A 27,992-nucleotide genomic window follows, 5' to 3' on the forward strand; every position below is an offset into this window, starting at 1 on the left:
AAGCAGTCATTGAAATGACAGGTATACTTTCAAAATGATACCATTCAATTTGTGCACCAATTGACGTGCTAATCAGTCGACCAGCGTGTTGCCCAAATCAATAGAATCAATATCAAATAAGTTTGACATCTTCGTTGTTTGAAGACCTCTGTATTTGAGGGGGCTTATGAGTTATTGAGGGAATGAAGGGTATGCCAAGAGAACGGTTAACTGCAGTAGATAAGGAGCAATATCACCGAACAGCAGGGTTACGTAGGGAGTACGAAAGGGGATCTCGCACAGGGCCCCATACAAGCAAGGGTCGCCAGCGCTTGTACTCTTCACGAATCATACCCAGTACTACAAAAAATAGGAAAGCGCCCAGGACCGAAACCAGGTCGAAACCAAACTCATCCGTCTCTCTGTACTCAGCCCTTCCTCCTGTTCTGATGATCAGCTTCTCAATCTCTTAAATACCAATATACAAGATCTCTTGGGATACAATCATAACCATTCTCCAGGTCAACAAAGCAAAACAAAAACCAAGTCTTTCTATACCTCTTGGTGTTTATCCAGCATCTGTTTGCTGAACACACTGGGGGACCGATCTCTCCCGCTACATCAGTTTTGTCACCCATGAAAGCAAGTAAAGTTTGTCCACTCCATTTTTACTGCAAAATGGATTTTGACACAGAAAGGCCGACCAACAAATTACCCATCCCCCACCACTATTTAGAAATTACAGGCATTTCTTTCCATCAAATCCCTTTTTACCGTAATTTGAACAATAGTATTTATATTTGGAGGAGATAATCTACATTATGGATGTTCACAGTGATAACATCACTGTAGTCCACGATGAAAATGCATTTAATTGCAATAATATAGTTTATATGACTCACCATGAAAACGGTGTATTACTATCTCTATAAAGACACAATCATTGACACTTGTGTTGTGCAAGTGTACCTAATGTTAAGGCCACATCGAAGCGATCGCTTTACTCCAATGACGTCATCGTCAATTAATTAGGTTAATGTAACATCACCGATTGTGGAACCGTTTCAAGCAGCGGGTCGCTTCCGTACAACGGAGAGCCACTTATATCCGTCAGTGGCGGTGCGACTCGGGCGGGTTGGACAGCACCGGGCGGCGTCCTCTGAGCATCACAATGGATCCGCCAATCGGAGCTCAGCTCCGGGCAGATTAACCCGCAGAGCTCCGGCGGTGCTCCGTAGTCGCCCCAGAAACAAGGCTCGCGTCCAGAGCAGACGGGGAGTGTTCGTTATTTGCTCGAACCTTTCTCACATTGATCCACTTTGGTTGTCCTCGGCAAATGTAAGCGAGCAGGAGATGGATGCTGGCTCGACCACAGGGGACAGCACGGATGCGATAGTGATGGATGATTCTTCTACAGAAGAAAGGGACACCCAAGAGGCTTATCACAGGTGGAGTCACTGTGTTATTATCACGATTAAAGAAACCACATTGCTGTGAACAATTAAGCGCACGCGCCGACAGCTTCTATTGTTTTACCGGGCTGGACACTTAATTAGGTACGCCGACACCTAATCAGATCCAAGAGATCGCAAATAGTGCCTTTGCGAAGACAATACTGTTCAATTGATCAGTGCGTGTCAAAAAGGCATTTATTGAACCGTGGTTATTTATGGTTTTATTTAATTATGCACTTGTGTACAATATTCCGACCCTTTCCACTGAATTACGAGGAAAACCTCTCAATGTAAATGCAGCCTAGGCAGTCCAATTGGACCCAATACAGCTCACTCTTCAAAGCTGGAGCAAAAAACACACACAGGCAAACTTGGCGCAGGCAGGCCTGACCCTGAGATTCAAAACATGAACCGTCTTGGGTATGCATATGATAGTAAAACAATACTCACTTCTCAGTACAATTATTTGAAACTAAGCAACACTGTAACTGATGCAAGATGGCACAAGTGTAGCTTCTTTTTTTTTTTACATTCCAAAAATCTCACAACACATCCATCCATCCATTTTCAACATTGCTCATCCTGAAAAGGGTCGCGGGAGGGTGCTGGAGCCTATCCCAGCTGACTTTGGGCAAAAGGCGAACTCACTGAAGTGGTCGCCAGTCAGTCGCAGGGCATCTCACAACACATCCCTGAGCAAAATATCAGAAGAAGTCTGTACACTGAAGTGATTGTATTTCTATTTCCAAATGTACTTTGTGTGATATGACAACAGCATATTAATTGTCGCTTCTGCCATCTTGTGTAAGAGCATTCGGTTGTTCTGGCTGTCACTATACATCGCTAGGATCAATAGAACCAAAGATACAATTAGTAGATTAAGTGAAATTGCATACTTACCGGCATACTTGATGATCTCTTACCGTGGTTGTGAATCACTGTGCCCTGTGATTGTCTGGCAAACCGTGCACAGAGTATCCTGCCTAAAGTGTGGGAAGTGGAATAAAAAAGATGAACGTATAGAATAATGGAAGAAATGTAAATACAATTGAATGTTCCATCTAGTTTGCTTGCTCCGCTACCGGCTACAGAAGCTTGCATAACTGCAGGGCAGCGGCAGTAAATATAAAACGATTCCTTCGTAATTAAAAAGGCACACAAATTGACAACATCTGGGAATGGTGTACCTAATAAAACAGAACCTTTTGTTTTGTGTATTTTTGCATGCTGTGATGTGGAATTGGGTTGGCCCGGCGTCAGGGTGCAATAAGAATTTACATTCAGAGCACGGTGTGACGCTGGCTGAAATCTCCATGGATTCTTTTTGGACTCATTGGCTGAAATATTGATGACTTGCTCAAATTGCTTGCGTCGTACGCTTCTCTGCTCATTACTGCCGCCTCTCGACATGGCAGACAAAATAAGACCTCTGCTAGGGAGCATCTAATAATGATTCAGTAATCCGCTCAAAAGGAGCAGACATTAAACGTGGTTAAAATTTGAAGAGTCTCCGTTACTGGTTAATGTGCGACAAACAACTCAGACCAGCGCTTAGGTGCTCTTCTCCATTCTGTGCCTTATTAGAGACGCACATTACAGACCGTGAGGTCACTTGCCTGTGTTGATTTACCGTGTTGCCATAGTGACGCCACGATAGGAAGTGCGGTCGCATCGAGTCCACTGTGGAAAAACAAGCAAGTGCCACACAGGCGGCACACTACTCCGAGCTCTCTTTTGCCGACTCAATTGGGACTAGGGAGCTTGCTCTCATCATTTTCATCCATTTGTCTCGTATTACATTATCCCGAAGCCGGTATGCAGTCTTACATCACGGTGTGTCTTTTTTGGTTTCACGTGAACAATAAGAAAACGAGCCCTGCCGCTGCCTGGTGGCGTTGTGTTCGCCGATTAGTTTACAAGACCGGCTGCTGGCAAAACAACCCATGCCAGCCAGTTGCCGTGCATAAAAGCTCAAGGTCCATGGATACCCAAGGATGTGGTGTATCAGCATATCATTAGACGTGACACCGCATGAGTCACATCTGCTTACTCTCTTACTTTCCCATTTCCTGCTTTCTTCATTAATTACCTGCTTCCAGTTGTCACTGCGTGACACCCGGAGCTCCGTTCTTTGCCTCATTAGCTCTGTTCACAACTACTACTGATTTTGTCATCGCTCCCGTGACCCGTCCTCCACAGCGGGATCCCGGTGCTGTCGCTGTGCCCTCCCGACAGCGGGTATCCGGAACAGACCGATCTGAATGCCATCCAAGCTGATCGGGAGCTTTGTGACAGCTACAGCAGCCTCGATGGACCCTCTTCATCCTGCCAGCTTTATCACCAAGTATGTATGAAACACAAGTATGCTAGTGTTGTGTTTTATGATATACGACGACGGCCACGCATTAGGCATGAGGTCAGTGAGCCATCTGGTAAAATCCTCCAGCTGACAATAAGATGGGCTTATATGGGAAATTTCAAGTCAGGCTTACTCGTGTACGAGTTACGGGCTTGGCCAGGCAAATTTGTAATTCTCTTATCTACTAACGGTGTCACCATCAAGTGAAATGACTTTTTATGAAGGAAAATGATCTTGACTGGAGTGAAACATTTCAATTCGATCCAATTTATGGAGTGAGAGACTTGGCATGACCAATTTTTAACTTTTAAATCTACGTAATAAAAGAACCACCATGTCTTGAATTTCCATGAACTAAAATGGGGATGGCCAACTTAAATGTTGAAGGGGACCCCGATTTTTCATCAGTGCTACTTTGGTGGGGCCACATAGGATCACACGCTTCTCAAACAGATGTGTGACAAAAATGCCATTTTAACTATGGATAAAAAATGTGCTTATGTGCACAAAATACAGGCTCTTTCATAACTTCATTTTTATAATACATTTCTCAATGCATGTATAAAAGATCCGCGATCCTAATCCAACAACAAAGGGTTTAAAGCAAACAAAGGGCTCTCTTGCTTACAATTGACAATTCAAGGACAACACAAAACTGCTGAACTGCAAAGCAATTAATTTTGTGCATTTTTCCCAAAAATCAACTCACTCAGGTTTTTTTTTTCCCAGTCTGCAAAAAAAATATTAGGCCTACTCGCAGTACAACAACCGGTGTAAGTGCAACCAAGTCATGTATACCATCTCGTACTGAATGGTGATATTACAACTTATTCCTACAGTCGACTCCTTGCATACTCACGGATTGTTCCCCAAGAATTTGCATTTTTTTCAGTATTTAATTTTCTGCGGGGGGCATTTTCTGTTTTGCTAGATCATTTTTCCACATTCGCCATAATGAGTATTTACCAGTTGTTTTTCCCCCCCAGAATTTCTTTGGGGGGTGTGGGGGGTTGAAAAAAGTGGGGGGGGGGCGCTTCTGTGATGGGGTGGCTAATTAATCAAGTCAATCCCATTTTATGAAAGGATAGGTTTAGTTTGTCAAACCTAACTTCAAATAGCACCACCATCTGGTGCAATTCTAATCTCGAAATGATTTATTGTGGAGGACAGTGGAGTGGAATTGTGAGAGATTTCAAGGCAGTCTGATCTCTGGAGTGACAGCTTTGGCCTGTCAGGTTTGTCGTCTTCAAATCTAATCACAGCACTACAGTCTTGTGAATTTTATTGCCCAAAATATTTCTTGTCGAGAACAGTTTGATTGAGAGTTTTCAAGTCTAACATAAAGTGATGAGCTTGTTCTGTCAAATTCTGTGAACTGAGGTGGACTCCTATTTCAAGTCAGACCACTTCATGGAGTGAGAGGGCTAGCCTGTAACATTTTTAACTTCTACGTCGATTAACAGGGTCATAATATTGCAACAGTCTAAGATCCAGAATCATTTTTGAAAGCTTGACTTGTGTGGGTAAAGACGCAGGTCTTACCAGATAGACGTCTCTCCGAGGTCCCTTTTGCATTGCCTGGAAGCATTTTTTTCCCTCTCTCTCGCCTGCATGTAGGTTCCTCGGGGTCAAGCTGAGCTCCGTAAATGCCCCCACTGCAGCCCGTACGATGCACTCGAGGCAAGCGCGTGCTGCGAGTCAAACAGCACCAGCGGCGCTCACACAGGGGCAAGTGCGGCGGTGCGAGTGGGCCACAGCTGTAGTTCAACCCATCAACGTTCTCACCAGAACGTTGCGATGGACTGCCACTGGCTGCATGGATCCAGTGAAGGCAGCGCACAGAGACCGACGCAGCAGCACGTGGTAACACTTGGGTGTGTTTACCGACTTTATTTCTATTTGTAATAACGTTTGAAACGTGCTATCTAAATAAAAGCGTCTTGCTGTTTTGAACAGGGATGGAGGACTTGACTGCTTTGTGAGAAAGTAAGAAAAGACTGCTTTTTTTTGAGAGAGAGAGAGATCTATTGCATGTCCCACTTGCAAGGCCCAAATCAACTGCAACAGTCACACTTATAATTTGTGAAGTGACCATATTCACGATATTTCCTCAAGTAGTCGCCATGCCACTGATGAAGTTTTATCCATCTGCAGCTGGGTAAATAAAGACCCCTAGCTAATATTTGCAGAAATCCAATGTCTTTGTAAATTTTACTGGTCTTGAATTGTAGTGTCCCATTGTGCCTGTTTGCATAAAAAATTAAAAAAAAAAAAGAAACACTTACTCCGACATTGACAGCTTCATCATTTGCGGTCTTCATTCCTACCTCCGCTTGACAGTTATTCCCAGATGCTGGTGAACTACCCGTTCGAGGTTCTGCTGGGATGTGCGTTGCTGCTACTCGGATGTTCTCTGGCCGGCCTCCTCATTGGACCACTGCCAGACTTCTCCGAGCCTCTGCTGGTGAGTGGTTGAGAATTTTGTCCCCGTCAGAATATTTTGTCTGACGTACAAAAAGACAAGCAGTTGCATGTTCAAATGAGACCAGTAGGTCACGGTTGGGGTCATCGCGGTACAAATTCAAGCACAGGGAAAAAGTCAGCTTATTGAGCTCTGATGCGTTCAATGTCGAATCGCATTTTTTTCCCACCAGAAATAACAGAATTGGCTGTATTAACCCTTTAATGCACCAACAATGATGACCTGTAACCTGATAACATGATAGGCTGTCCACTGTAGTAACCGCTGTCCCTGAAAGAGTTAAACTGTCACCATCATCCAACTCTTTGTCAATGGTTTGCTTCAAAGTTCATCATTCTTCACTGCGACACAAGTGTAAAAAGAAGATAAATGTTGCTTCAAAAATAGCATGTTAAAACAACAAATTGCGTACTCACCCTTTGATGTTTGGAGTCACTGAACACAGCTGTTGCCATCCCAGTCCCATCTGTGGTGGCATCAAAAAAAAAAAAAAAATCTAATGGAAAACACAAAACACTTTCGAATCTGAAGTTTAGAGATTTGCTCAAGTCCGCCCGATACCGGCTTTAAAACCAGGACTATTTTTCTTGGAAACTTTGGTCAAACTTGAAATTGGAAGACATTTGGGTTGTTCAAATTTCCAGTTTCCACTGCAACCAGAACATTTCAGTTGTCCACACAAATCAGTGCAGTCCTTTTCAAACAATTCTCATAAGAACGGATTTCTCAGGGAAACTCATTCACAGCCAGGAAACAATTTGCTGTTTACGCCAAAGCATACAGCCTGTAAAATTGAACTCGCCTTGGGAACCATCTCTTTGAAATTGAAATACGACCAATTCCGGACCACCTCGGGTCGATGGTTAACTTTTTCCAGAATGACTTTGGTCACATCTTGATCATTCTTCGCAATGCATCAGATGTAGTGACACGCTCTGTGATCTTGATGAATTTTAATTAAAGAAAGAAGCGAGGCATTCTCACTGGAGATAAATTGATAGGGAAAATCAAATGTCCTGTTTGTGGTGTCAGTTGAGGACAATCCACGTGTAGCTGAAGTGTAACTGAAAACAGCTGCGTGACTGCTGCGGAGAAGCCGATCTCGGGCATCCACAGAGTCGCCTTGTTTTGATTTGTCGGGGGGGGGGTTTTATTGTTGTTTTGTGTGTGTTGTTTCTTCAGGGCTTTGAGCCACGAGGAACAAATATCGCAGTTCGCCAATCCAGCTTGTCCAAGCTGCAGGAGAACACCGGCCCGGGGAAACCATTGTCTCTTTTGCCACAGCAGCTCAGCAAAAGGTCAGCGGAGAGTTTGGGCGGAAGGCACGCTTCTCGAGACAACCAGCGCTATTTCGCACGGACAGATATTACAGATGACATGAGAACAATTCCCTCTCAGTGCTGTGAAAGTTACAAGTCTTTACAGTTTCATGATGTTCTTGGCGGTCATCATTTTGAGATGGTAAAGCAGTAAACAATAGGACAGTCTTGTGTGACTTGCAGCCGTGGAGATGTCGTCCACAACACTACTGGATTTCGATTCAAGAGGATGCTAGCCAGAGACTCGAGTTCAGAGTCATTCCTCTGTGACGCACCTGGTGAGTTAGTCTTGATCAGAAGTCTGCCTCATTTTTATTTTTGCACATGTAACAATCCTGTATGTTTGTTATTGTGGGGTTTTCGCATTACACTAAGAGATTTCTTTGGGGGGGGGGGGTAGTTTGCATTTGAGAGGCAAAATGGGTAGTGAGGCTTCTGTCGAGTACCGTTATCTTTGTAAAGGCAGAATTAACCATCTAGCGGTTTGATCGATTCAGATCTCAATTTCTGGCATATGGTTCAATTTTTTCAAATGAACCCTTTCAGGGACAGCGGTTACTACAGTACTACATCGTGTTATCAGGTTCCAGGGGTGCATGAAAGGGTCCATAAACACATTGTGAGATTAATTAATTTATTTATTTATAAAAATAGATATCCGTATAAGAATACACTTGTCTGAGTAGACTGTGTTCTCTTCTATGCCCCACTTGAATTAATTTCGGGACGGTGTCTTTGAAGGTGCATGAACACATTAAGACGTGTTGCCCGTGACGTGGAGAAGCACATTATGAGGCTTGCTGATAACACAATTTCCTTCTTTGCATACAACTGAGTTAAATGAGCTTGGAAGGGCCGCAATTTTATGGTTATTAGTTAAACTAGCTATCTTTGCTCCGCTCAGCTAAACAGTACTTATATAGTTGAACTATCATTAGCAGTAGCCACAGTTTTGCTATCTCCTGTCAAATGACCGGCAACAAATTAAGTGGTGACATGACACGCTGTTGGTTGGAGGTTCACTGAAGAAATATATCTGAATAATTATTCATATTAATTATATGATGGATTGTTTAACCGTACACTCACGTGGCACAAACTGGGAGTTGGAAGAGGCGACGCAGGTTTGCGTCTTACCGTACATTTTTTGTTTTGATACTGAACCCTCACAGGCTTAGCGCGACGCGTTTTGTTTTATCGAATGCCCAAAATCACCGAATTATTTTAAATGCCAGAAGAAAAGGATGACTCCTCAGTTGTCATGTTATATGTTGAGTCAATCCGTCTCCTCCTCACAGGCGAGCATTTGGCGCAGCTCGTGTTCCGCTCAGAAAGCTCAGCCAGTCTCTGGAGCCTGAAGGCCATCCATGCCATGTGTGAGATGGAGCAATCCAGGGTATGATCTGATTTATAACTCGTGCATCCATTTCAGCATTATTCTTCAGCCATCTGCTTGCTTCCTAGGCTCCTCAAATCACTCCGGTCAACAAATGTATACTAATTTGTTTCATCGGAGATGCAAGTATACTTTATTTATTTATTTTTTTTGCACCGCTTAAGAATCTGCCCTTGTTTTTTGACTTCTAGCACGTCAGGTTTTCATATTACAGTAATTAGTATGACTGCTACTTCAGACAATAATAGTAATAATGATAACAATAATAATAACTTTAAAAGGATGTAATGGTGAGCACGTCAGTAATATTTATGAATTAGGTGTTACCTTCAGCAAAAGGTGGAATTGTTTTTTTCTGAAAAAAAAAAAGAAAATATCTCAAAAGGCCAATGTGTTAGAACAAAAAGTGAAGCCATCTCTGATTCAAATTTGTTGTTGACCAGCATCATCATCCCATTTTGACAAGCCGTTGTGAAATCCCTGGGAACGTTGGCTCCCATGAAACTTAACTGGATAATTAGTCACAGAACGCGTTCAAAAACGTCTCCCTTGTTTGTCTCAGATACGCTCCAAGGCTCCGTTCCAGGATGTGTGCCAGCAACATATGAGAGGCGAGGCTGAGATGGCATCAAGAAGCGGCTGCTGTCCCAGCTGGTCCCTGGGAAATTACTTAGCCGCCCTCACTAACGCCTCCTTCTGCCTTGACCTCACCGCACAACAGGTAGCAAACACAGACTTGCCGACACATCGGGGATCCATTTGGCCCAGCGATTCCTTTTTGACATGATTGAAAGCCATTTCATGTCGAATGAATTGTTTTCCCTTAGGTCTCGGAGGCGCTTCACCTCCTCCGCAAGTGTGCGCCGTACTACCATGATGGACATCTAGCGGAGGTCTGTTTTCAGAGACCCAAACATGGCAGCTGCTCTTCTGTCCCGTCACGCTGCAAACAGTCCCGCATAGTGTTCCAAATCTTGCACTTCCTGGTTGATAAAGATTTCCTTGGACCGCAGACGGCCCAGTATCAGATTCCCACCCTCAAATACAGTCTTCTCTTTCTACCGGTGGAAAAGGGGGAACGCATGTTGGAGATCTACATGAGGAGTCTAAAGGGAAGAGATCTGACGTATAAGAACACGACGATCACCGGCATGGACCTCGGAATCAAGCAAACACTGTTCAAGTATTATCTAGCAAGAGACTCGGTGTTCCCCATTCTCGCAATCATTTCCCTTCTGATCACAATGGCTCTCTATCTTCACTCTCTCTTCATGGTGGCATTATCTGTGGTAGCAATCAGCGGGTCCCTCCTCACTTCCTATTTCCTCTATAAAGTAGCATTTCGCCTGACTTTCTTCCCACCGGTTAACCTCTCGGCGGCGCTTATTCTCCTGGGAAGTTGCTCCAATCACGTTTTTATCTTTGCAGACTTCTGGAATATGCAGCTGTCCCAGAAGCCCTCGGCGGCCTTGGAGAAGAGAGTACACAGGGTTTTGCAGGAAATGGGCTATTTGATATTAGCTTCGGGGTTGACTTCCAGCGCAGCATTTTGCTCCGGTTATCTCAGCAGCATCACGGCTATCAGATGCTTTGCGGTTTATCTTGGAACCGCCTCGTTTGTTAGTTCCCTCTTGGCACTTGTGTGGCTGCCGTGCTCTTTTATCTTGCGTGAACGTTACACGGAAGCATCCGCTCGACCGCCGGGGTGGAAGCCCTGTTGTGTCAAAAAGCCAGAAGGCTTCTGGGATGCGGGCTCACGCAAGCGGTTCCTTTTCACATTTGGGCAGAAGCTGAGAGAACTAAAACGAGGTCTCGCCGACACGTCCAATTTAGTGTTCCTCAAAATCCTGCCTTGCGGAGTGGTCAAGTTCCGATACATCTGGGTGTGCTGGTTCGCTGTGCTGGCTGCGGGTGGCACCTACATGTCCTGCTTTGATCCAGGAATGAAACTGCCGACACTCGACAGCACAATCACTCAGCTTTTCCGTTCCAGTCACCCATTTGAGCGATACGATGCGGAATATCGTCACATGTTTATGTTTGACCGACAGATGCATGGAGAAGATCGGCCTGTGACACTGATGCTTGTTTGGGGCATCAAAGCCACCGATAACGGCGATCACTTCAACCCAAAAAGTAACGGCTCTTTGGTGCTCGATCCTGACTTTACAATGAGTCGATCTCACGCTCAGGTTTGGTTGAGGGACCTGTGCGGACATGTGCAAAACCAAAGTTTTTACTCTGCGCCTTCCCCTGGGGACAAAGAAGCCATGACAGATAATATCTGTTTTGTGGAGCAGCTCTTGCATTGGGTCTCTCTCAGAAGGTGCGCGGGGAGTGACGTCACACTCCATATTTGCTGTAACAATGTCACGTTCCCTTTCCCTCCTCGTGTTTTTGAGAAGTGCCTGAGCATGATGTTGGCGGAGAGGCACGCCGAGGGCCGTTTGACACATGGCGGCGGGGTGTACTTCCAGCCAGATGGTCGGATTGCCGCCCTCGTGCTGGCATTCAAAACCACATACCGCTACAGCTTCAACTTCAGCCAAACAAAGGTTTTCTACAGAGAAACCCTGGCGTGGTTTAACAAAGAAATATCGGGGGCGCCGGCAGGGTTGGAAAACGGCTGGTTCATCAGTCAGCTGTCTCTCTTTGACCTACAACAAGCACTGAGCTCGGAGATGTTGCTGGTAGCTGGCACTTCGGTGTCTCTTACGTTTGTTTTGCTGCTCTTAACCACCTGCAATGTTCCCTTAAGCCTGTTTGGGACGGTGGCAGTAGGTGGCAGCGTGTTCGTCACTGTCGGACTCCTGGTTCTCCTGGAGTGGCAACTGAGTGGCATCGAGGCTCTCCTCATCTCATCTGCAGCCGGGTTATCTGTTGACTTTGTGGCCAACTATTGTATGTCCTATTGTTTTGCACCGCACTCAGACAAAATCGGGAAAGTAGCACATTCGACTAAAAGAATGGGCTGTCCTGTAGCAATAGTTTCTGGCGCATTTTTCTGTACTGGGATCATCATGCTGCCTTCGACAGTCTTGCTCTTCAGGAAATTGGGAATTTTCTTGTTTTTGGTGAAATGCGTAGCATGTGGATTTGCAACCTTCTTTTTCCAGTCACTGTGCTGCTTTTTTGGCCCTCAGAAAGGACGTGGGAAAAATCCAGTCCCGTGTTTGTCTGACCCGTCTGGGGGAATGCTGTCATATTGTTCAGGAGCAGAACCGGGCCCCGTGTCTACTCACGGGGCCTTAGGAGGAGCAAGCGCAAAGCAAACTTATGACAAAGACACGGGTTGTTACCTCTATCCAAACCAACAGAGGCTGAAACAGACGGGAACAGGAGGCGGAGTCAGGGGGCCAGAGCAGTACGAGCTGCAGCCTTTGGCCTATCGACTGAGTGACAGCTTTGAGAACAGCACTTGCACAAGTAAGCTGTCCAATAGGCCGTCCGTGCTCTCTGATGAGATCGAGTACTGTGGCAGGGATGCATCCTTGGATGGGGAAAGTGGGGACATGTGTCGTCGCCAAGCGCCTCCAGCTCTGCAGACTTCATCACCATACAAAGAGAACCCAACACGATCCGTATGCCTGGCAAAAGATGACATGGCCAGTGGCAAGAGGCTCTGTAAAACCTGCCAAAATCGTTCAAATACGCTGCAGCAGTGGACCAATAAAACATTTTCATCCTCCTCCAGCATGGATGAAACTGTAGTTAGCCACACACTGGAGACCACTGACCAGCCATGTCTGTGCGCAGAGGATCAAATCACAGAAGAAAGAATCCTTCAGCCCTCCTCGCAGTCTCTGAGCTCCTGCGAGTTTCTGGATGACTCCAACGAAACATGTTTGAGTGACATTAAACCCGGGTCTTCCAATGCCCAGCAAAGCGTCGGAGAAGCTCAGTTACAACCGGGACACCTGAATAGGAAGAGAGACACTCTGCGTCTTTCACTCAAAGAGACAGTTTATGAGATGGGTGGTAAAGGTCGGAGCAGTCAGACTGAGGAAATTGTTATTTTACCCAACAGTAAGCCAGACCTCCCGGATGTTTGGATAAAGAGAGATGGACAACGGAATGATGCGCTATAAGCAGAAGACATGCATGAATAGACTTAATTGGTGTCTTTATGCAAGTATATGGAAACTAACTCATTTGGCCAACAAAAAACTAAAGCCAACCATCCACTCGAGCATGATCACGTATTGCAAAAGCTTGTGTCACTGGCACATGTATCACTGGCCTTTTACATTTATAAACAGCCCCCCACCCCCCCAAAGAAAATGGAAAGATTTGACCGCAGATTACATTTAATCAAAACAATAGTGACTTCCTTCCAAAATTAATGTTTATAAAACTTGCGCAAAGTTGGGTCAAGTCACTGTCAAAACCTTACTAGACTACCAACAAAACAATATCAGGAGGAACAATCAGAAGGAACAGTAAGACATCATCGACGTAGTACTCCAAAGACCCCGAGTGTCAACTGGAAGGCCGATTGAGGTAAAGCAACGTGAAATAACACACAATTGTAGTTACAACATTGGTCAATAGGGGGTGCTCTTGTCCAGCAAAAGCAACAAACGTATTCACATCCAGATTTTTGAAGATTACAGTACTGTATTTATATTTCAGGTTTAAATATCTGTGTAGTCTGCTAAAGTTCAGACAAACCAGTCTGAACTACAATCAAAATTGATTCAAATCGGCAAGTAAGTGTGATGGTCTAAATCAGATGTGAGCAAACTACGGCCCGCGGGCCGGATCCAGCCCATTGGTCTTTTTAATCCGGCCCGGCAAAGGTTGGTACACAATTAAGGTTCGATGTGAATGATTGAATTCATTTCATGTGGACTTGTAATCAAACTAATGCATTTAGACTCTAAATGCATCAGTTTGAGTTGGCTGGACCACAATGTTTGTCTCTTCTGGCCTTTGAGGAAGCCATCAGTTCAATGTTTGTCAATTGTCAAGAGTTGCTGGCAAAGTGTGCTTGTGCTATTAAGTGAACGTTTAAGTATGTGTGGGTTTCAGTATATCATAAGACTCCATGAAGTGTAATCGAGTTATGATAATTAAAGAAGAGTCATTGCTGACTTTGTTGCAGCGTTGTTGAAAAAGAAAAAAAAAAAAGAGGGTGAGGGGGCAATTTTCTTTGGAACAGAAATGTTTTATCTTTTCCCAAACTCCAAGAGTATCATATCGTGTTTCATTACAAAACAGAAAAGAACAAAACGTGCCAAACATCATGAATCGTATATGCAAAAATAGCTGTTTATGTGCGCAAGGTACATGAAAGTGTTCGTATTGTGATGTCATAGTTGTGTCTGAGAATGTGACGACTACGACTTGTTTTGCCAACGGTCTTTATTCCAACTGCTGTAACAGGTATTCGCATTCAGTCAACTGCTACTTTGCGACACTGCTGTAACATTATGTAGCAGTATGGTATATGACCATATACAGTACTACAATAGTGAGTGTAAAATTGAAGTATACTGTCTTGAGGTTCAGAAACTTGTCTCGGAAACCTAGATTGCATTGTGAACCGGGATGTCCCGATCATGTTTTTTTTTTCTCCACACGGGTCCGAGTCTTTCGTTTTAAGTATCTGCCGAGACCAAGTCCGATACTTCATTTGGCAACGCATAAAGAAAAAAAGAACGTGAATCAGATTTTCAAAAATTAATAGCGAAATATACATACAGATATGTATACATATCACTTTGTATGTGTTGTATGTTGTTTTATATAAATTTATATTATATGGTACTTTCCACCAAATCAGTGCCAATTGCTTTGTGTATCATTCCCAAAATCAACTCAAACTTGCTCTGTTAGCGTCACTAACTACCCCGCTTCTAATTAAAACATAAAAAGTCAGAAACATGACATTGTACAATGTAAAACCAAACTTTGTTGTGTTAGCACGTTTGGATTATTTTGTAGCGTTTTGATCTTGAACGTTTAAATAATAATAAAATAAATAAATAAACAATCCTTTTCATCAGATACCGGCTCCGTTGAAAAAAATCACATGATCGCCCTCGATTTGCAATCACGTGATTGGATCGGGACGTTCCTATTTGCGACAATTTAACGAGCCTTCGCAACAACTTAATCGGACATGTAGAACGTTTTCATTTATTTCACGCTTCTGAAGTTAAGGTCATGGAGGGCACTGCCTTTAACAGGTCCTGAAACGGTTACATTTTCCATTCAGATGAAATTAAACATTTTCCTGCAGCGAGGTTTATTTGCTTTTATTTTTTTCCACAGCTCATTTACAACTTATTACCCTTAAGCTAAAAGAATTTAACAGAAAAAGTCATTGTCATTCTCATTGCCTCACACGTCCACTTTATCAGGATTTCTAAGATTCTGCTGCATGTACGCACTATTGCGCAGCGAAACTATGAAAAAAAAATAATGAGCATCTCCATTGACTCTCATACATGCCCTTCAAACACATGCAGTACTTCCACTTCAGACCTCACCTTCCCATTCACTTTGAAGATAAGAGCTGATTGCTCATACTTTCTTTTAATAAACCATGTGTCCACAACTTTGGAAAATGAATTACCGGTACTTTTTTTTTTAATGTGGCAATATTGGGAAGTTATATTTGAGAGAAAATCAGGTGGCTGAAAAATTAGGCTATGTAAAATGTAAACCCAAACATTTAATTTCATCTTGATACACATTGTTACAAGCTTAGTATAAAAAAGCCTTTTAAGTAACTGGATTTATTCATCATGGGAAAATATTCCTTGAACATTCACGATCAGAGACACTCCATAAAGGTTGGCGGAAACATTTCTGGAGCTGAAACTTGGTCATTGTCACTATAAAGTGTCCTTGGTGTCCTCAACAGAATTACCCTGTCATTATGAAAATGTAGCAGACTAATGAAACTCTAAGGCCCAATCATAAGAGGCCAATCATTTTCACATACCAGTACAAAATAAAAATAAAATTTTAATGTCCTTTCTTCATCCTATGCCATCTTTTTCATTGGATGCATGTGATTTGTAGCATGGCCAACAAATGTGGTTGGTACCAGATGGGAAAGCTAATTTGTAAGAACAGAAGGCAATAAAACAAATGCATATTTTGGAATATTTTTCCAGTCCACCCCACATGGAAATCACGGCAAAATTCATCTCATGTGGAAAGCAATAACTCTTTTCAGTGGAGTTCTTGGATCAGTCCACTTCCAACCAGTCATCTTTGGCCCAGTCAGGTAACCGTGTAGAATATTCAAAGTCGGGTCCTTTGTAACGCAAAGCGTGTAAGTACATGATGAGTTCTTTTTCGGTGGGGTCAGCTCGTACTAGCTTGCACTCACTACACAGGGGGTCTGTTCTTGTCTGCATTTGATCTTCATGTAATGTATCTGGAAGAGGGTCCTGAGATTCTTTAAGAAAGGTGTTGTCACTGACAACATCTGAAGCACATGCCGCCTCCTTCACATTGGCCTGCGGTATTATTTTACCAGACTGCGACTGGTGAGTTTCTCCACTCCTCTCAGCTTCACGTGAACCATCTCCCAGATTAGTATCCTTCTGTCCCTCTTGAGACAACATGCTGCCATTGTCAGTTCCATCCAGCAGGTGGAGGACCTCTTGGCCCTGATGTTCCTCAACCAGAGCTTTGAAGAGCTCCTCATCACTCTTTCCCACCAACCCCCCTTTTCCCCTGTGAGGACCCCAAGCGGAGGCACCGTAGATGGGATCATTGAGGATGGGGAATCCCAGGTACTGGAGGTGCACCCTGATTTGATGAGTGCGGCCAGTCAGGGGCAAACAACGCACCACGCTTGTCTTGCCATTAAAACTAAGTCTTTGGAACACCGTCCGACACTCCTTTCCCTTCGGGTCCACACGGCAGAGCCCAATTTTAAAGGACACAACCAGGATGGGCTCCTCGCAGACCAACTCACCCTCTGGAAACTCACCTTCCACTCGGCACACATATTCCTTTTCAAGCTGTTAGGGGAAAATGCAAGGCTCTAAATGCTCTCCACGCACAAGTGGCAGAAACAAGTCTGGAGGAAAGAACCTACCTGTCTGTCTCTCACCAGCTGGTCCAATCTCTTCGAGATTTCCAAAGTCCTGGCAAAGAGCAGCACTCCCGAGGTGAGCCGGTCCAGTCTGTGGACCGTGTGCAGCTCCGAGATCCCCCGCTCTTTGCCCAGGATGAAAATCACCGTGTTGTGTCGGAAACGGCCACAAGGGTGGACGGGGATGGAAGCGGGCTTGTCAACCACAACGACTTTTCCATCGTCCACCAGGACCTCCAGAGGTTTGCCTACGACAGGGGGCTCGTGACGATGGACTGTGTTCTCCATGTGGTCATTGTTCTGCGTCAGGGACAATGCAGTAGCCTCAGTGTTCGCACGTTAATGTGAAACAATTACCGATTTTAACTTGGGTTTCATCAAACTGTTTTGTAAACAGAGGACCACTTGGACTGAAGGAAGTCACTCACAACACATCGGATGAACAGCCTGATTTGAGCAGACTGACAGTCAGAGCAAATAGACTCCATCTTCACCTATTGTCAAAGTTAATCTAGGGCAAGTGTTGTACACTTGCCACCTCGAGAGTTGTATGAGACAAAATACTTGATTAAATGTGCATAATAACACTGGCTTAAACTTGTTTTGTTTTTTTTTTTAAATCATGCTCAGTACATTTGTCAAGAACAGGTCGGTTGTATTCAACTTTGCAATTATTTTTTTTAGCTGCTTGTTTTTGAACATTTAATTTGGTGCAATGTTTTGTGAAACTTTATTGTGCACTACATTTGAATGGAATGGCTTAGTAGAGTTGTTTTATGATCTTACAATCACACCCAAATATACATTTTAGCAATAAAACCCCTGTCTTGTTTATGCATATATCTTGTTTTAATGTTTTAACTGTCTTTGTAGGTCTAACTTTTATTGCATGGACAGTTGCAGCGAGGGTTGTTTTTAAAGTGCTCTATAAATGTAGTTGAGTTTATTTTAACACTAGCCTTGCGACTATTCGGCTAGTGTATTTTAGTGTTAGTCATTATGGTGGTACATAAAGCATTGTTAATTATAAGTCGTAAGTAATTGTGATACAAATGTACTAAATGGCTGCGATTGGCTGGCAACCAGTTCAGGGTTTCCCCCACCTACAGCCCAAAGACAGCTGGGAGAGGCTCCAGCACCCCCGCAATCCTAGTGAGGATAAACCGGTTCGGAGAATGAATGAATGAACTGTACTAAATGGTCACCTTGCTGCCTTACTGAAAGCCACAAACTGAGAGACAGATTCCATGTTTTGGCATATCCTAAGCATGCAATTAAATGCTGTACTGTATTTAGAATTATCATGGCACTGACCTTGAGGACCACTGACAGGTCTTCCACGGGGGTCTCATTCAAGCGGATGCGACCCTCTTTGACAGCCTTCTGGTAGTATTCAATGGACTCTGCTCGGAACTCACTCTGAAACACTTCCAAAAGGGTCTTCCCTATCCAGCGACCTTTACAGTAGGTCTTAAAGTCAAAGTAATACGGGTTTACTTTCCGCAGGCCGTCCTCGAAGTAGTACGAGGTCTCGTCGAAATGTTCCTGGCTGAAACTGACACCAGGGTTACGCTTCTGCGGAGGAGGCACATATCTCTCCCCGGGACGAAGCTTCTTTCCTCGGTCTCCTCTGCGCTTTTTGCCCCTGCCGCTCACCTCGTCGCTTTTCCGTTTGCTGGTTACTTTAGCCTCTTCCACCGCGGTTCCCTCAGCTGACACCGGGCTGCTTTCTTCCACCGGTGTGATAGCTTCCAGTTCCATGGAAGACTCACAACGAATTGTGACGTTCTCTTGTGTAAAAATTGGCCAAAATGTGAGGCTACTACGACTAGAAATAGCTCTTTTACGGAAATTAAAAGATACAGAACTGTACTGAACATATATCGTTTTGTTCACCAAATGTCTTGTGGTTTCAACGCAAAGTAAAAATGACAAGCGTGGAGTTAATTTTCCAAATGCTACGACCGTCCACGCCGCGTGCATCGCTGGGAGGGTCTTCCCAACAGCCGGCGCACGTATGTGACGTCATTATGTAGTCCGAACAAATAAACACGTCGGTTACAATTTGAAAGAGTAATGCTGGGGCTAAAAATAAGAAATCGGTCAAAACCTTGAACTTGTGTTCCGATTTTAATGTTTTTAATTTGTTATTTTACTGTTTTAATGTTTTTTTCCCCTGTGTTGCTTCTATATGCAGTTTACAATTTGTTCTATAAAGAGTTGGTGAAAAAAAAATTCTAAGTACAGGTACCACTTCAAAAAATAAAATTGTCTAAATGCCACCATAATGACAACATTGAGATATTGTACTGTACTGTAAGGCTCAAGTGTCGATCATAACAAGGCATCGTGACATTGTGCATTTTGAATATTAGAAGTGTACCGTCAACAAAACAAAAAGCAACCGGTGTATGCAGATTTACTCTGATGTGTTTAATTGTACAGTATTGCATGTTTTCAATCAATGGTTTATTTGTATTTTTAATTCAGCGATTCTTTCGTGTAGTAGTGGACCTGGTGCCATATTTTGAAAATCATTGCTCTATTTGTATATAATTGAACAAAATACTGTAATGTATAAATACCATCATAAATGACAGTATATGATTTCTATATTAAGTTTCATAGTACATTCAAGTCTATCTTATAAATGTGTAATTAAATTACAGTAAAATAAAGTTTCACAGCACACATATCAAACTCAAAGCCACAAATTATGTAGTAATATTTAATGATCAAATTTTCATTTCAATTTGTGGAACTAAAGTACTCAGTCACAACAAAGGTTGGGAAACCCCCCATAAGAAAAAGGTTTTCTCGAATACAATTTATTATCTATTCATAGCTTATGTAACCTATAAAACTAAGGTTCAGTGACAACATAATGAGTATTTTGATATGCTTGTGAAAATTCATACCGATGCATGTTCTGGCACAATACATCATGTTCTTCAAAGTAGCATGGTCGAACACACACACACACACACACACACACACACACACACACACACACACACACACACACACACACACACACACACACACACACACACACACACACACACACACACGTCTTTGGCGTGTTTTCCCTTAACTTTGACTGGATAAAAAATGCCAACAAGCTTACACGATTCAGACCAAAACTTTGACTTCCCACTAGCATTCATACAAAACACACTTTGAAGTGCAAAGTTGAAAATTCACACTTGTTAGAACAAATTGATTTTCCAATGAATTCTACTTTGACACCCTTTTCAGGCCAAATGTTCACTGTTTCAATTTGGTATTATGCTCTTGAAAGACAATGAGGTGAGGAAAACCATACAAGATGTTCCTTGTGCATGTTGAGTTAGGTGACAGTTCCGCAAGAAAAAGTGAACATAAGTTTCTGGGGAAGCCAGCAAAGAATTGAAGACATGCAGCACCAATTCCACCTACTGCAGGGGTGGGGCAACCACACTGTAGTCAGAGCTCGCCTCTGAGAAGACAAATAAAGCAACATGATATAGTTTCACTCATTAATATTGTACACATTCAGTGGATAATAAAAGTCTACACACCCCTGTTCAAATGCCAGGTTTTTGTGACGTAAAGAAAATATTTACACCTGGCACAGCAAGCTGAGTCAGTGTGTCTACTTCGACACTGAGCGAGCATTTTGCTACGCTAATGAATGGCAATCGACCAATCAGAGGCCAGTATTTTGGGGTCGTGATCTCTAAAATAGCAGTAACTCAATTCATGGGGATTGTTATGGAAAATCCTGCTGATTCCTGGCCCAATGCTCATGATGACGGAGAATTGTTAAAATGAATACAAAATGAGCAAAGGGGGTTTGTCAGCTTCAAACTGACATCTGTATGTTGGGAATATCTATGAAAGAAACGTTTTAAAAAACTGGCATTTGGGTGTGTGAACTTGACATGTTCACTGAACATCATTAAGCTTATGTGGGTGAACATCGTGTTTCGATATACCCCGGCCACTGTCGTCTCTTGTCTGTCAGGGGGACGTAAACCACTCCCATTAAAGCTCTTTTGAGGAAGGTGCCGTTACTCTGACGGTCGTACTGTTCCAGCACCTGACTGCCACCACTGGGGCCGACTGGCAGCACCAAGCGCCCGCCTGGCTTCAGCTGCTCCAGGAGCTTTACAGCAGGAGGAAAGGGAATTCAAGAGGCTCAGTTCAATTTTAGCCTATTTTGGCTTCTATAGTTTTTTTACAGCGGAAACTCTGAAGGTAAACACAATGTTATGGTTTTTTTTTTCAATGGCAATAAAAAGAAGTGGTTCCACGAGTATTCATTTTATACAGCGCTTGTTTTTATTAGAGTGGCAAGTGAGCTTGAGCCTACCCCAGCTGACTTTGAGCGAGAGATTGGGGTAAATCCTGAAAAAGGTTGCCAGCCAATTACAGGGCGCAAAATGACATGCCCTTCATTTTTTGTGTGTCTCCTTTCTCTCTCGGTATTTTGGAATAAGTGTTGCAAAATGCACATTGAAAAGCAAACAGATCCTTTCACAGTAAGCACACTGAATTGAGATTTTATAAGGTATGCTTAAGTCTAACGAGATATGCTGACATCTCGTGTGTCATTGAGGAAAAATGTTGCAACAAAAGCTACAAAAATGAAGTGAAGCTTACAGATTTCATAATTTGGTACTTTTCTGATCATCATCTTTTGAGGCATATTTTTCCAGAAAGTTTTGGTTACATTGGAAAATTGTACAACTCAAAATTCATTTGATGTGGAAGGTTATCAGGTATTACAGTACAGTCAAACCTCGGTTTTCGAACGTCTCTGTTCTCGACCAAATCGGTTTTCGACCAAAAATTTGGAGCTTTTATGCCTCGGATGACGACCAAATTTCGGTTCTTGAACAAACTTCGGTTCTTGAACAAACTTCGCGCACTTGAATGCGTCGCTTGACTCCTCTCGCCGTCCTTACACGAGGAAGTGACGCTTCCTCGGGTAGACGAGGAAGTGACGCTTGCTTGTGTAGTGTTCCATTGTGAACAGATGTGTTCAATAAAGATTTCTTTTAAAAAAAGTGTGGTTTCGGTTTTCGAACAAATCGGTTTTCGAACAGCCTTCTGGAACGGATTATGGTCGAAAACCGAGGTATGACTATATTTTCTGCACTACAAGTCGCTGCAGAGTATGAGTCGTACCAGTGAAAAAATGCATCAGGAAGAAGAAAAAAATGTACTTTGAAAAATATAGTCCATTTACAGGCTGCTAAAATGCATACATACGGCCTTGGGAACAGTAGCCGCAGCTGCACCAACATGAATTGCATCATAAGGGGCTCCCTCTGGGTACCCGAGCCTTCCATCTCCCACTGCGGACACATTGAGATAAAAATGGCTTCTTTCACACTTGGTTTATTAAACAAGCAGTCCTCCCTCGCCAACATTTGCATACTGTTGTCTTCAAATGAATGCCCCTTTTTTTGTAATTCAAATGAAATAGTAACCCTTCCTATGTGGGTCTCACGTTTATATGATGGCTGCTGAGTCTCCCCAACATTTCCACTCTCCAAACCTCGTGTCTGGTCAGCACACACCACCGGATAACTGCTCAGAATATTTTTGAGCGTTTTTTCTTCCATTGATTGAGAAAGGTGGAGTTGTTGTCGAAAATCAGCCTTCTTGTCGGTAGCCCACTTGAGATATTCAAATGTGGTTTGTGTTTAACTCACCCACAAGTTTGATGCGTCCTGAGGCAATAAGTTCCGGGTCGTCAGCTTGGATGTTTCTGATTGAACTTTGAACCAGTTCGTCGATGTGGTCAACTCCCACTACTCTCCCATTGCTTCCTGTCTGCACGCAGGAGAGAGGAAGGCAGCTGCTGAGGGAACCAAATGAGTGAAGCGTCCACACTACGAAGGAACAATCTGACCTGATTTGGACATTTACCATTCTTGCAAAGCAGGCGGTGAGATAGCCACTTCCTGAGCCCACGTCCAGGGCCGATGCCCCTTCTGTGAGTTTGTCACTCAATAGCTCCAGAGCGTGGGCGTGCTGTCAGGATGAGAGAACATTGGGGTGGGGGGGGGGGGGGGGGATTTCATTTAATTCCAAATCTTTATTTAAACCTTGAAAAACAATTGAGGGCAAGGCAGACAGAACAGATTAAAAAATAAAGTGTCCAGTACCAAATGTAGTCCACTTTTCAACCAAAGCAAGCTGTAATCTATTCCAGCTCCCCAAGACCATGAACAGGTTTAGGGGTGGCATGTTCCCGTTTCAGACTTTGGAAATGAAGAGCCAGTGTGTAATGTACAGATAAAGGTGCCCATCACGTCTTGTGATGTAAAATTCAGTGATGTGAAAGTGCAGGGTGAAATCTGAATCAAGTGGTTTTAGTGTGTGGAAAGAGAGTCATGTCCGTAGATAATGTCCCCATAATCCAAAATGGACTCGCCGTTTCTTGCACAGTTTGGGAAAAATTGCTTTGATCCAGTATAAACATCTCATTTTTTTGATTTAAATTACTTGTTGGCGTATCTGATGATGCTACACACAAATATAAGACGTCATTCAAACTCTTACCATGTGTGGTGCACTGATGGTGGCTCTGAAGCCTGTGACAGGAAACACACGGTCACTTTCATCAAACAAACGTGTGCGGCAATGTTGGTGCGTTTGCAAAGAAAAGCCTGCAAACGGAGACCTATGGACTGAGGAGAGTCTGCATATGGATAATCCCTGGAGTAGATCGCTCTGTCTGTGGCCAGCATGGCACTGAACACTCTGTCGCTGTGGATAACGCCATGATCTGAATAAGCAAATAGATGACAGGATGACATTATGGCGATTTGTGACTTATGAGCTGCCCATAGGAGGAACAGCCAAAAAGGCTGCCTTTCATATGATGATGGAAAATATTTACTGTTTTTTTAAAAACGTTTTATGTATATAAGTTGGCTGCCTACGGAAGCGTAGAACTGCCAATGTGGAGTAAACATTTGTGTTTGCAAGGACGTTCAAATCAATTTGCAAGTATATTTAAAAGTACTTGTAGGCTAAAAATACACAAGTAAAAAGAATGCTTTTTTAAAGGCATTTGGCCTACATTATACCAATACATTTGAAAATTAAGTAAGTAAACAGCGTGTATCCATATTCTTTACGAATTATTATTATGTGCACGATTTCCTTTCAGAATTTTTTTCCCGATTATTTCATGAGGTATGGAGTTGTGCATGCGCATTTGCAAGTACATTTGAACGTACAGCTAGTCAAAATGTTTACTCAACATTGGCAATTCCACTCATCTTTTGCTTTTCACCCCCAGTCGAGTGAAAGAAAATGTATATATATATATATATATATATATATATATATATATATATATTGCAGCCTTTGTAATTCGATTTAATTCATTGTTCACTCATAAATAAACGCCCACATGCCCCACAGGTTCAACGTCTCTGTTGTCAAGTCAAAGCCTAAAGGTAGGCAGTGCTGCATTGATTTCTGCTGATTGCAAAAATTAGCATTAGCTTCTGATAAACTACAGAGCAGTGTTTGGTGATATGTACATGCACCAAGTGCACACAGTATAGCAGTACTTTTTTATTTCCGTTTACTTGATTAATTTGTTTTTCTGATGACTTTGCACTTAATTTCAAAATTTCTAAACAGCCATTATAGTGACTGAATTTACCCCCGAGCCTGGTTATGAGCTCCTGGTGTGTTTTGCCACTAGACATCCACCCCATGGTACGGGAGAGCAGCACCCCCATCGGGATCGCCACTATTGCCAGCCGCAACGCTGCTCGCATCTTCTACAACGAATCTCGCTGAACTGACATCACGGACCTAGACAGAGGACACGCAAGATACGGGAAGGTTTAATTATTGGACGGACAGACATACTGGGACGTATACGAATTCTGCCAGTCTCTCTCCTACGGCAAACGTTTGACAGTCACCCCGGACTTCAGTGGATGATATAATTAAAGCTAGGCGTGTATCAATTCACATACGCGCTTACTCAATTGCAAAGTAGAGTTTAATTTCTTTTGGTTTACCTGAGCTATCACAACGAGCACCGCGACCTGACTTCTGGGTTAACCGGTAGCTAGCCAATCATCTGGCTCGCTTTTAACCGGAAACACCAGTGATCCAATCACATCACAATAAGGTTGACTGATGGTGTCTATGTCCAATCCCATGTCACAAAATACGGAAATGTGCTTTTTTGTCGTTCATTGAAGCTAGTAGATCATGGAGACAGTAAGCGCGTAAAGCTAAACATTTTCTGTTAACAAAAACAGATAAGCAGAGGAAACAGGCAGCCTGGTCAAGATTTCCCATCAGGTAACACGTGTGTTCATGTTACAATGAACTAAATTTGAAATTGTTCTCACATTCGCTCATCTATTTTAGCCGTTTATGCATTTTTTTAACGTTACTCAATCTATCTGATTATGACGTATGTAGGTTGTCAAAATGACAGACTGCAACAGAAGGATCGACGACTTCGAGAAACAGGAGATTCGGAGCAGCGGGGAGCTCTGGTCCCAAATTTGTGGCCCCAGCCTGCCTGAGATCCAAGCCCAGATCTCCCCGGACAACAGCACGGACTTCCACGACTCTTTCCATCCGGTGGGAGGGCACGGCAATGACCAGTCTGATGGGATACACACCAGCGCTTTCCCCAGTGGTCGATGGGAACCCATGGAGGATTCAGAGACTTACATTGCCAGTTTAGGTTTGATTGCATAGTTTATTCACCCCTTAATCCCCCCCCAACGACGGAAAGCATGTCAGCTAAAGACGGGATTTGAAAACCCCCAACCGATCCATCGAAGTGGATAATTCCTCACGGTACACCGCATGATCTCTCATGGTACACCAATGTGTCATGTTACAATGGATGGGAATTACTCAACCAAAACATTGCATGATTTTACCCAGAAAACATTAATAAACACTTCTCACAGTGGTTCAAAGTGTTTCTAGCACTTTCAAAAATGTCTTGGATCAAAAGTTTTCCAACTTTTTACACTAAGTACTACTACAAAAACAGTTGAGTTCTCCAACCAGCATTGTATAGTATACCTAAATGGCCTTTAAAAGGATGCATAAGTTTTAGTGCCAAAAAGTATATTTAATACTATTTGTAGGTCGCTGAAACATTGTTTTGTTTTTTTTTTGTCTCAGAGAATCGCCTGAAAAAGCTCAAGGGTCAGTCCAGCGACGTCACCTCCAGGGACATGCTGCGCTCCTTGTCTCAAGCCAAGAAGGAATGCTGGGATAGATTCCTGCATGACTCTCAGGCCTCTGAGCTCTTCCAGAGCAACAACATGGATGAAAGGTATTAAGGTGAAAGCCAGATATTCTCAATGCATGAACATGACAGTATTAATTGACGTCAATTCCAGTAGACACCTGATGGTGGTGTAGTGTCAAATTGGCTGAACCATGAGATGGATGAAAATGAATGGATTAATCTTCTTACTTTTTATTCCTCCAATAAAATATTAATCAGGATACCGCGTTTAGGCTAGGGGCGGCACATGGAACATATTTTTGCAAAGAACATTTGAGGCTTTCACTTTAACGGATGATCCAATCATACAGGCACATTGCTTGGACAGGGTCTGTAGATCATAATTTGATATAGACAATTATTATAAAGATGATGTTGGTCTGGGTCAAAATTGAGCAGAAATATACTATTTGTGCTTAGAAAATGAACAACACGTAAATGTTTAAATAAAATACACATACATATACGGTTGACTTGTGTGTCACTCTTTTGCAGTGCTGTTGAACACTTCAAGAGATGGCTGGTTCCAGAGAAAGTGGCCATCAGTGCTGAGGAACTGGAATATCTGCTCAGGCCGTCTGAGACCAAGGAACCCCCCCAAGTGGACCAGCAGGCGGGACACGGGGATGCGGAGGAAGAGCGTCACACTGTGGAAGAAGAGGCTCACAGTCCGGAGAAATGACACTAAAACAAAGAGAAAGTCAAATACGGAATGCAAAAAAAAAAACGTCTTTCGCAGGTCATCAGCTGCTCTTTCCTGTTTGATAGTCATTGTTGTTTTTGTCTGTGCTACTTGCATTTTTTAACCACAAGAGTTATTTGTGATGCCATTTGTATCTGTTAGAATGCTCGAGCTTCAGAAATGCTAATGAAGGAACACCTGCAGTATGAACATGTAAAATATGATGCTTACATTCATGTGAAAGTGCATCCATATGAAGGTGTTCATGTTTACCCCGCATCATAATGATGTTTGACCCATGTTTTCAATTTAAAAAAAAGATGTACGTCTTCATCAGTAGTCTTGAAGTAATACACAAACGCAGACATTTTAGTATGTGTATCATTGAAAACCTTGGAATGGCTTTCACTTTGTGGTGTATGAAAATGAATTCAACAATCACCTCAATACATTACGAATCCGTGTATCATTCGTTCTTTCGTTTTTCAATTGCCAATTGAAAACAAAAAATTAAAAAGGAGACTGACAATTTTGTTACGTGACTGGTTGACTGACCCAATTCTTTGTAAAATTATCAATTATAAAATGATAGTCAAAATCATATTTTTATATAGCTTTACTCCTGTCACACACTTTGAACACAGTTAAACTTGTACAAACATTTTTCAATCCTTTGTTAATAAGTTTAACACACACAAATGAAAAATACAGGAAAAATAAAACACTAAAAACAGTCCTCTCTACCTGTTAAAGTTTCTGCCTTTGCTGATGAGTGCCGAAGAAACTCTGAGTGCCTAAGAGACGAAACTATGAGCGTCTAATCTATTTCTTTGCAAAAGTACAAGAATAAAGTTGTAATCCATTGAAAAAGAGCCAAGAGCTGTGTATGTTACAAATTGTAGGTGGAATATGAGGATAGTCTTTGTAGTAAAAGAAGTACCTAAAGTTCTGTCGCAGATTGCGTTTTCTCACTTTTTTC

General features: G+C 42.8%; 4 protein-coding genes across 5 annotated transcripts; 2 read left to right on the forward strand and 2 right to left on the reverse strand.

Annotated features, from left to right (window-relative positions):
- The first annotated feature begins 1,285 nt into the window (after window positions 1-1,285).
- On the forward strand, window positions 1,286-15,547 carry disp2 (dispatched RND transporter family member 2). The gene is made up of 10 exons (XM_086127441.1): window positions 1,286-1,427; window positions 3,633-3,777; window positions 5,410-5,666; window positions 5,749-5,778; window positions 6,133-6,256; window positions 7,457-7,572; window positions 7,777-7,871; window positions 8,892-8,989; window positions 9,552-9,710; window positions 9,817-15,547. The coding sequence occupies exons 1-10, from the start codon at window positions 1,333-1,335 to the stop codon at window positions 13,075-13,077; spliced, it is 4,380 nt and encodes a 1,459-aa protein (XP_085983567.1). The 5' UTR covers window positions 1,286-1,332; the 3' UTR covers window positions 13,078-15,547.
- Window positions 15,548-15,716: 169 nt separating this feature from the next.
- On the reverse strand, window positions 15,717-19,031 carry rpusd2 (RNA pseudouridine synthase domain containing 2). Its single transcript, XM_086127442.1, has 3 exons — window positions 18,363-19,031; window positions 17,052-17,348; window positions 15,717-16,974 (listed from the first exon to the last, which is right to left on the reverse strand). The coding sequence occupies exons 1-3, from the start codon at window positions 19,029-19,031 to the stop codon at window positions 16,192-16,194; spliced, it is 1,749 nt and encodes a 582-aa protein (XP_085983568.1). The 3' UTR covers window positions 15,717-16,191.
- Window positions 19,032-19,743: 712 nt separating this feature from the next.
- On the reverse strand, window positions 19,744-25,142 carry pcmtl (l-isoaspartyl protein carboxyl methyltransferase, like). Of its 2 annotated transcripts, XM_086127189.1 has the most exons (9): window positions 25,088-25,142; window positions 24,721-24,875; window positions 23,725-23,829; window positions 23,604-23,635; window positions 22,968-23,072; window positions 22,751-22,871; window positions 22,305-22,390; window positions 21,026-21,195; window positions 19,744-20,526 (listed from the first exon to the last, which is right to left on the reverse strand). In XM_086127189.1, exons 2-9 carry the CDS (start codon window positions 24,836-24,838, stop codon window positions 20,514-20,516), a joined length of 750 nt encoding a protein of 249 aa, XP_085983315.1. In that variant the 5' UTR covers window positions 24,839-24,875; window positions 25,088-25,142; the 3' UTR covers window positions 19,744-20,513. The 2 variants fall into 2 exon arrangements, with proteins under 2 accessions (XP_085983315.1, XP_085983314.1); XM_086127188.1 differs by having other exon boundaries at window positions 22,751-23,072.
- A 104-nt stretch (window positions 25,143-25,246) lies between these two features.
- ccdc32 (coiled-coil domain containing 32) lies at window positions 25,247-27,542 on the forward strand. Its single transcript, XM_086127190.1, has 4 exons — window positions 25,247-25,376; window positions 25,500-25,770; window positions 26,223-26,376; window positions 26,827-27,542. Exons 2-4 carry the CDS (start codon window positions 25,509-25,511, stop codon window positions 27,011-27,013), a joined length of 603 nt encoding a protein of 200 aa, XP_085983316.1. The 5' UTR covers window positions 25,247-25,376; window positions 25,500-25,508; the 3' UTR covers window positions 27,014-27,542.
- Window positions 27,543-27,992: the final 450 nt, after the last annotated feature.

This window comes from Hippocampus guttulatus, chromosome 13 (assembly GCF_054856545.1).
Source record: "Hippocampus guttulatus isolate MCC_2025c chromosome 13, RoL_Hgut_1.0, whole genome shotgun sequence".
Lineage (NCBI taxonomy): Eukaryota > Metazoa > Chordata > Actinopteri > Syngnathiformes > Syngnathidae > Hippocampus > Hippocampus guttulatus.